At 29.7% G+C, this 9,885-nt stretch overlaps 1 protein-coding gene across 1 annotated transcript; it reads left to right on the forward strand.

The window, feature by feature from the left end:
* Positions 1-2,983: 2,983 nt before the first annotated feature.
* On the forward strand, positions 2,984-4,817 carry KVR01_004299 (uncharacterized protein; the record flags this gene model as incomplete). The annotated part of the gene is made up of 5 exons (XM_044794540.1): positions 2,984-3,251; positions 3,325-3,564; positions 3,640-3,932; positions 4,068-4,500; positions 4,567-4,817. 5 exons carry the CDS (start codon positions 2,984-2,986, stop codon positions 4,815-4,817), a joined length of 1,485 nt encoding a protein of 494 aa, XP_044646463.1.
* Between the last annotated feature and the right edge of the window lie 5,068 nt (positions 4,818-9,885).

Consider the following 9,885-nt stretch of genomic DNA (forward strand, 5'->3'; position numbering starts at 1 on the left):
GCGTCGACTTGGATTGTTCGGACTTGCCGAGCCATTGCATTGGGTGCCGGGCGCTTTTGAGCAGCGAAGGTTGAGAATAGCACAAACACTCAACTGCAGCTGGTGAAATTTGTGGGCAGCTATTTGCATGTGTTCTAAACCAAGGTTAGTCCAGTCTTGTTGTCACATGATGGTGCATTTCTTTGATAAGTTGTAGTTGCTTAAACTCATGGTATCACACCTGAGAGAGCATGTTCAACGGCAAATGCGGGCCCTTTGATAGGTTTACATTCAGTTTCAAGGCCAAGTGCCACAATTATATTATTATACTTCTACCTAGGTATCATCAATGTTATGTTTCTTCTGATGCTGGATGCTTAGGGATTTGCTGCTAAAAAAAGAGATTGTATATGGCTTTGTATGTGTGTGTATAAGTTAAGAACGAAACAACCTTGTTCTGCCAGGTTCATGTAAGCCGTGCACCTTCCCTGAAGGAGACTTATAACAAAGATAAATTAATTATATCATCCACATTTAACGTCCCTGTTCCTTCCAATCTCTGCTGCACCTCACTGAAAGTCAGTATAGTACTCTTGGCTAAACATCTTTATGAAAGACGCTAGAGGGCACTAAGTAATCTAGATCACTTCTGTGGACTGTATATTAGTTTTGGTAAGGACTCACTTTTCCCAATAAAACAGGCTTCAAAGATACAGCATCATGCACATACCTCTCCCCCCGAGATAGTGACTTCACAGCAAATATATAATGCAGAATTATTGAAAGTCTATGGACTTTGTGAGATTTAAAGCCGTGTTTTCACCTATGTATGTGTCTGTTAGTGGTTTCGAACTAACAATAAGACTTAGTGTTTGAGATAGTAGCTCCTAATAACGTTATATAGTTTCGCTTTTATTCTATATATATCTAAGGATATATATAGTGCCTTTATATAGTAGTAAGTATTTAAAATTTAGTACTTAAAAAAAATATAATATTAATAATAATAGTTATAATATTATAAATATTTATAATTTTAACTTTATAATATATAAATAAAGTTAAAAATATTATTTTAATAATAGTATTAATTAAAATTATAAATAGAAGTAGTTTATAGTTTAATTATTATAAAAGTTATATAGTAAGATTAAATCTCTAAAAATAGTTATTATATAAATAAATTATATTAAAGGAAGCTTAATTAAAATTTATCCTTTAAATATATATTATAATAAGACTCTTATTAAATAAGCTTATAAAGTTTAATATTATAACCTTTATTTAAATATATAATTATTAGCTTTAAAAAATTTAAAATAAAGAAATAATTTATAATATATTACCTTTAAAACTTTTATAATAAAGTATTAAAATTTTTAAAAAAAATCTTAAAAGTAATTTATAAGAAGATAAAGGAAGGGTATAATAAGCTTATCCTTCTTTAAGTTTATACTTTTATTACTAATAACTATTAACTTTTTAATAATATAAAAAAGTATAATAAAAATAAAAAAAAGAATAGATTTAAAGTTCCTTTTTAAAAGGATTATAAGGATATATATAAAGCTATTAAAAACTTTATATATAAGCTTTAGATTATTAAGGAAGAAATAAGTGGTTATATAGTGTAAAGGAAAAATATAGTATGGTTAAAGCCCTAATAACGTTATCACAATGCCTTCAAGTTGGGGGAGACTGGACGACCCCTATCCAAGCCTTGTATTTAGGGTTCTTACTGCAATTGGATACAAGACTCACTGCTCCTGTTTCTCACAGCTGGCTTTCTAGTTAGTGGTGCCGTCGGGAGCAATACCTCCTAGCATTGTCTGTGCCGCACGAGGCTGAGGCCATGTGCCCACAGACGTACTGTATTGTCTCTGTACTGTGATTAGCACTGTTTTTTTTTTCAAAAAAAAAAAAAGAATGCTGGGTCTTGAGCGTTTACTACTATATGAAGGCACCATATATGTTTTATATGTATAGGGGATTAGAAACAAAACCACCTGTTCCTTACAGGACATCGTTACAGTTGAGGCTAGCACCCGAACCGGAGGATATCAACAAGCAATGCGCCTCCTTGATGGTCTACAATACAAGACAGCTTGTTGGCATGATCAGAGAAGTGGTTTTAAAGTGTAGAGGTGCTGTGATAATTCACGGAAACGACAATAGTCCACAGTACCTAACTAGGTAGAGATCCATCCGTGGCGGTCTCCCGCGGTTATGTACGGAGTAACATTGCCACTGTTCCACTGATGCCTGCTCCCCTGGCTATCCAACCACTTGCAACCCGTCGAAGCCGTACGCCAAGTGGACCGGGTTCACACAACTGACCGGCTGGATCAGCCCACCGCTGGTGGTGAGAGCACATCCACTCTGCTGTGATCGCATGTACCAATAATCTCGAGCGCGGTGGGGATCATTTCACGCGCCCGGCCCAGAGCTGGGTAGACTAACATGGCGAAAACGACTTTATGCCATCTTTTCAGTCCTTACCAGTGACATCCAAAAAATGGAAATTGTGGGATAGAGAGGGCCCTTTTCAATCCTTCTTGTGCGCTAGCTGTCGGCTCATCCAGTCAGAAGGCATCGAAACCGCGACCCGTTGCATTCATCATGCCCTGCACTCATGGCGTGCTTTCTTGGCTGCAACTTACTTCGGAAGGTCGGGCAGGCCGCACGCACAAGCCGACACTTCCCAAGGGTTGATAAGTAAATCTTGGCCTGGGCGCAGGATTATGCAATTCAGCCCAGACATTTTACCAGAGGGAGCTGACGGGTCGCGAACGATTGATAAGTAGGCATGCTCCGGCGCGCATTGGGCGCTTATTGTCATGCCCGTGCCCGCACAGCGGCCGATCTCGATTCTGATCCCGATTGATTCACGACTGTTGGCCACCTGTTTTACCAGTGCCAGTGGTCATTGGCATTGTTGGGTTGTACTCGTACAGGTTTTCCACAAAAGGTTCCACGAAGCATCGCGTCTTCTTCTACTGCCAGAATGTCGTACAAGTTCTGGAACCGGCATAAGGCTGGCGCGACAGAGGTACCCGCCGACAGTTATACTTCTGACTCGGAACCGGGTATTCTGCACGACGGTGGCCTTGCCTATACGCGCGCGAAAGCCGGCAACGACTCCGGCGCGACCTACCAAGAAGCCGTCGGTGCGCCTGTGGAGCTTCGCTCACCTTTGGGATACAATGTCGGGTGGGCGACGATCATTTTTCTCAATGTCAACCAAATGGTTGGTACCGGTATCTTTTCAACGCGTGAGTGTCTCGGTCCGGCACACTGATGGAGGAACATAATGGACGGCTAATTCATCGACACCCTGGCATATAGCGGGAACCATTCTGGGCAGCACGGGTTCGATTGGCCTGGCTCTCTTCTACTGGGTCATTGGCTTTTTGATGGCAGCTGCCGGATTGGCCGTCTATCTCGAGCTGGCCGCGTATTTTCCTAATCGAAGCGGCTCCGAAACCGTCTATCTGGAGCAGGCATACCCGCGCCCAAAGCACTTTTTTCCCATTGCCTTTGCGGTCCAGTCTGTGATACTGTCTTTTAGCGCTAGCAATGCTATTGGTACGTTTCAGCTCGTACAGGGCAGAACAGAAGATACCTACAGTCAGCTTGGAATACTAACAAGCTATGATTCAGTCCTGTCCCGGTACATATGGCGAATTGCCGAAAAGACCCCGACGGACTGGGAATCCAAGGGCGTGGCAGTCGCGGCCTACACACTGGCTGTTATATGCGTTATCGCGAACAACAGATTTTCCCTGTGGGCGACAAACGTACTCGGTGTCTTCAAAATCGCGCTACTTATCGTTATTTCTATCACCGGCTTCGTGGTTCTGGGAGGCCACACCAGCGTGGCAAACCCGGGAGCCAACTTCAAGAACCCATTCGATGGGACCACAGACAACGGGAACGACCTCTCAGGGGCCATGGTTAATATCGCATTTGCTTACTCTGGTTGTAAGTCACCTTTCACCTTTTACGGGTCCCTGTCTTTCATGTTTTGGAATGTTGTACAATACAACACTTTAGGACCCGTAGCAGGACTAACTTCACCACTAGACCAGAACGCCTTCAACGTCGTTGCTGAGATCAAACGTCCAATTCCAACTCTCAAGAAATATGCCACCATCTCTGTGCTGCTCGTCGCGGTGCTCTACATACTCTGCAACGTTGCGTATTTTGCAGCAGTTCCCAAGGAAGAATTCGCCGCGTCCAAAGAGATCGCAGCCGGTGTCTTCTTTACCGCCGTTTTTGGCTCGCGAGGTTCCAAGGCGCTCAATGTGCTTGTACTGCTAAGCGCATTCGGCAATCTGCTTGCTGTCTTGATCGGGCAGTCCCGACTCATCCGGGAGATTGGAAGGCAAGGTGTTCTGCCCTGGACTCAATTCTGGGTCTCTACTCGGCCGTTCGGGACCCCTATCGGACCATACCTGTTGAAGTGGTTTGTTACATTTATCATGATTGTTGGACCTCCTGCCGGAGATGCTTTCCAATTCGGTAAGTCTCGAGAGACTACCTTGCTCTTCCGAACGCGCAAGACTGAGATGCTGACGTCTTCCGCAGTTGTAAGCTTGAAGACCTACCCAGACAGTATGTTTCTTGTTGCAATGACGCTGGGAGTGTACATCTTCCGATACCGCTACAAACGAGTTGGTCGCGAGCGTGCAGAGTTCAAGGCATGGGATGTGGCTGTGATCTTCTACCTCCTTACTAACGTCTACCTGCTGGTCATGCCGTGCCTACCGGGGGGAGGGGGGGTTCTTAAAAGTATAGTAATAGTATTTCTTAAGGATACTAAGATAATACTAATATAAAGTTAAATTTTTAATATAGCTTTATGCTATTTAAATTATATAATAATTTTTAAAAAATAAGGATTTTAATTTAAATATAATATTAAGTAGAAAAATTATATTTATATTAATATATTTTATATTATATTAGGTACTAATATAATTTCTTTTATAACATTAAGTAATAAAGTAATAGAGTAAATATAATATAATAGGATTTAAGTATAATATATAAATACTTTTAAAATATATTAAAATAAGGGTAATTTAATATTATTATAAAATTAATATAATTTTTAACTAATATAATATAATAAATTAATATTAATAATATAATTTTAAATTTAATATAATTAGGTAGAATATCTTTTAAATATAATTTTATTATAGATTTTATATAATATAAAGTTTTATTAATATTTAATTAACTAAAATTTAAATATAAAATTATTTTATAACTCTTTTAAATAATTTTTATATTAATATTAATTCCTTTATAATATATATATTACTATATTATTATTATACTATTATAAGAGTAGTATATATAAAATTATATTTTATTTTAATTTATTTAAGTAAAATATTTAAGATTGCTCTATAAGAGAATAGTGTAGTTAGGCTATAAACTTAGTATTATTTTTATATAGCTACTTAAATTATTAGGGATAAATAAGCTTTATAATAAATATATAACTAGGTGTATCTAATTAAGTAGGCCTAGTATTTTAGTATTTATATTATTAGTAGTATTTTATTTTAAGGTTTAAAACTAAGCTTATAGTTAGCTATACTATATATTATATTAATATTTATATTAACTTTTTAGTAAAAGGTATTAAAGGGGGTTATATACTAATAGGGTTTAGTCTTTAAAGAGGAAGGATAAGAAAAAATATATTTAAATCCTTAACTAATAAAAGTTAAAGTAGAAAGTACACTATAATTATTATTATATATTAGTTATAATTACTTTATAGCTAATATTTTAATATAGTATTATAACTTACTTAGAGTTTAGTAAGTTCTTAATTTATAATTAATTAATTTCTTATTACTAATAAGTATTTAAGGATTAATTATATTAATAAAGTATAATTATTATTATTATTAGCTCCTATTATAATAGTAATAGCCTAATATCTTTTTAGGTTGTTTAAAGTATTAAGAATAATTTTATTATATTAGTTATTTTCTATTCTAAAGTATATTAGGTAACTATATTAATTATAGTAGTTTTTAAAGCCTATTAAAAGTAGCTTACCGCGTGGGAAAGGTGGGCTCCTAATTTATATAAAATCTAACTATTAGATTAAATTTATAGAAGTTAAAAAGTAGTAATAAAAGCTAAAACTACCTCCTTAAAAGTATTATTACTTAGAATAATAAATATCTTAAAAGGAGAGTAGATAGTAATTTATAATATTTAAAAATAACTTTATAATAAGATAAGAGAAAGATTAAAGTTAAAGAAGAAGATTATAGAGCCTATAATAAAATGATATCTTATAGAAAATATAAAGTAAATTAGTGAAGGCTTTAAGTAAGAGGAGTATTAAGTATTAATAATAACCTAGTTAATATTAAGATAAGCTTTTAAAATAATATATTTAACTTAGTATAAAATAAGATAAGCTTTTAGAATAGTGTACTTAATTAGATATAAATTCCTAATTAAGGTAGCTAGCTATTATAAATATGTTAGTTATTAATAAGTAAACTAAATTAAATATAGGTAAGTATATAATATTTATATATAGTAATATTAATAAGTAGCTTTAACTCTCTAATTTTAATTAATAATATTAGAAACTTTAAATAATAAATGTTTAAATTATAATTTAAAACTTATTATAATAAGTAACTATATTTTCTTAAATAGAAAATATTATTAAAAAGGATAGTTAAATATTAAACTAATTAAGAGTAAAGGTTTTATTAAATTAAAAATTAAAACCTCCTTAACCTAAATAATAGTAGTAAGGAGTATTACTATCCTAGGTAAGGTAGCTTAAATAGCTTTAAAATAATATTATATAAAATTTATAAAAGCTTTAAGCTTTATTAATTATAGTACTATATATATTATAAAAAGTAAAAAGCTAAGATAATAATATTATAATTATACTAATATAATTCTAATTGCTATCTTAAGTAGTATACTTTTAATAGGTTATAAATAGCACCTTATAAAGCTATTAAAGGCCCTAAAATTTATTAGTTAAAATACTATACTTATTAAAAAAAGTAAGGAGGCCAGAAAACAACATTACTACACTTAATAGTAGCTAGTAAAGTTGATATTAAAGTTAGTAATAACTTTATAATATATTAAGAGCTAAGCTATAAAATAAGCTATATATTTAAGCTATAAGATAAATAAATTTAAGAAATTCTACAATATATTAATATAAGGCCTTAAGTTTAATTATATTAATAGCTTAAATACTTAATTAATTTATATATATTAAAGTTATATAAGTTATAAAAGCTAGAAGATTAACTACTTTTATTTCTATATTAAATTTATTCTTTAAAATCTATATATATTATTATACTATAAAGTCTTATTAGTTTCTATATAAAGTATCATACTATAAAAGGTATTTATTATAAGGTATTATAGTTTTTAATATTTATATTCTAATAGCCTTATAAAACCTTAAAGGTATAAAGTATTATAATTTAGGGTCTACTAAAAACCCTAAAAATTATTATAAGCTATATATTTACTAACTATATAAAAACCCTATATATATAATATAACGATTATAAGTAACTATTAAAGTTAGTTTAATATTTAAGGTAAAGGTAAACTTTATTAAAAGGTACTTAGTTTAGGGGGCTTTAAGCTATAAGAATATAATATAATAATATAGTAGAGATATATAAAAGAATAATTAAAAGACCTAATCTCTTTATAATAATATATTATTAAAAATAGATATATTATTTAAATAAAGAATAAAGTTATATATTTAATTAAAAAAGGGTAGATAATAAATAAATTAATAATAATAATATAAAGAGAGGTAGTATAAGATAATAGGTGTTAGATAGTAGGATAGTAAAATTTTATTTAAAAAGGGCTAAAAGTATAAGGGTAGGATTTTATATAATATAATAGGATGCGACTAGATAAAAGTGGTGGTAGGGTATACTTATAAGAGTATTAAGTAGTTATATAAGTAACTTAAGCTCTATACTTACTATTATATAAAATTACTACCTAATAAAATACCTTTTAAAATTATAAGCTAAGTCTTTATAACTATTAGTTTAAGAATAAATAGTAAATAAAAAAGTATATAGTGTTTAATAAATAAATTAAGAATAAAATTAAACTTATTTATATAATAATTCTTATTTTAACTTCCTCTAGTTAATAAATTAAACCTTTATAAACCTTTTAAGCATTATTTAATAAAATACTATTATATAGCCCTTAAAGGTCTATAATAGGCTTACCTTATTTTAATTTAGTTCCTCTATAATTAAAGTATTAATTAAAATAATAACCTTAGGTTTATTAAGTGGTAGTATTATATTAATAGGCTTATATTTATCTTTATTAATTTATATAAGTTAAGGTTTTTAATATTAAAGTAGTAGTAAGATTAAAAGGTTATTAATATCCTCTTAAATCTTTATAAATAGGTTTTATTAGCTATTTATAATTAAATTAATTTAGCTTTTATTAGATATACTATTTAAATATAATTTACTAACCTTTTTATAAGCTTTTTACTTTTAAAGACGTTTTAAGGTAAATCTACTATAGCTATAAGGTATATAAAGTTAATATATAACTACCTTTTAGTAATATTTAGAAACTTTAAATAAAGTATAATAATAATATTAATAATAATAATACTATTAATTATATATTTACTAAATAAGGAAGACTTATTAGATAGTAGTGTTATAATGGTTAGTTATAGTATTTATTAATACTATTAAGGGTAGTTATTTAAGATTTAAATAAACCCTAGAATAATAAAGTATTTCTTCTACTTTTATTTACTACTCTTTAACTATATATAAAATCTACTATTAGGTATATTAAATTAAAGTATATAGCTTAATTATTACCTTTTAGGTTTAAGCTATATAAAAACCTTACTATAAACTATATAAAGAGAGTATATAGTCTAGCTTCTTATTTTAAGGCTTCTACTTATATAAAAATTAATAATAATAAACTTAGGCTAAGTAGTTAATATAACCTCTATTTAAAAAATTCTATTTATATATATAAGGGCGGTAAAGATTAGAATAAGAATATTTAACCTATTTTTTACTATTTATAAATATTATATAAATAAATAATACTTTAACTATAAGTTAAAAGGTATTTAATATTAAAAGTATTAAAACTATTTCTTTAAATCCTAATAATATTTAAGTTAATTATTCTTATTAAATTACCCTTTAAATCTTTTTTTAATAGCTAAATATAATATTAGTTAAATTTAAGTAATTTATATAAAAGTATTATAAACTACTCTACTAATTAAGCTTTAAGTATTATTAAACCTAAGGCTTTAAGGGCTATATAAAAACTTTAAGTTTAGTCTTCTATAAGAAGTTTTAAGTACTACTAAACCTAGGGCTTAAAGCGCTATATAAAAACTCCCAGCTTAATCTTTTATAATAAGTATTAGGTATAGCTAAACTAAAGCTTAATAAAAGCTATATAAGTAATATAATATAGGCCCCTAAATATATTATATATAATATTATAATACCTACCTAATAGATAGATAATATTTAAATTATTAGAGCTATTACTTTTAATATAGTTAGAATATTATAAGTATTAAATAATAAGTTAATAGTATAAAAGGTAGACTTAAAATCTTACTATAAGAAGGTTAATATTACTTATATTACTTTAAGTAAACCTATCCTTTAACTATATAAGGAAACTAAATAGTATAAAAAGAACTATATAATATACTAAAAAGTATTATACTTAATATTTTAAAGTTATAAAAATAGCAATTATTATTAATAAATAATTTTAAATTATAGGGTTAAAGTTTAATACTTAAAGAAAGTTAGTAGTTAAAGGTAAGGTAGATAAGGT

This window comes from Diaporthe batatas (genome assembly GCF_019321695.1).
Source record: "Diaporthe batatas strain CRI 302-4 chromosome Unknown Contig00004, whole genome shotgun sequence".
NCBI lineage: Eukaryota > Fungi > Ascomycota > Sordariomycetes > Diaporthales > Diaporthaceae > Diaporthe > Diaporthe batatas.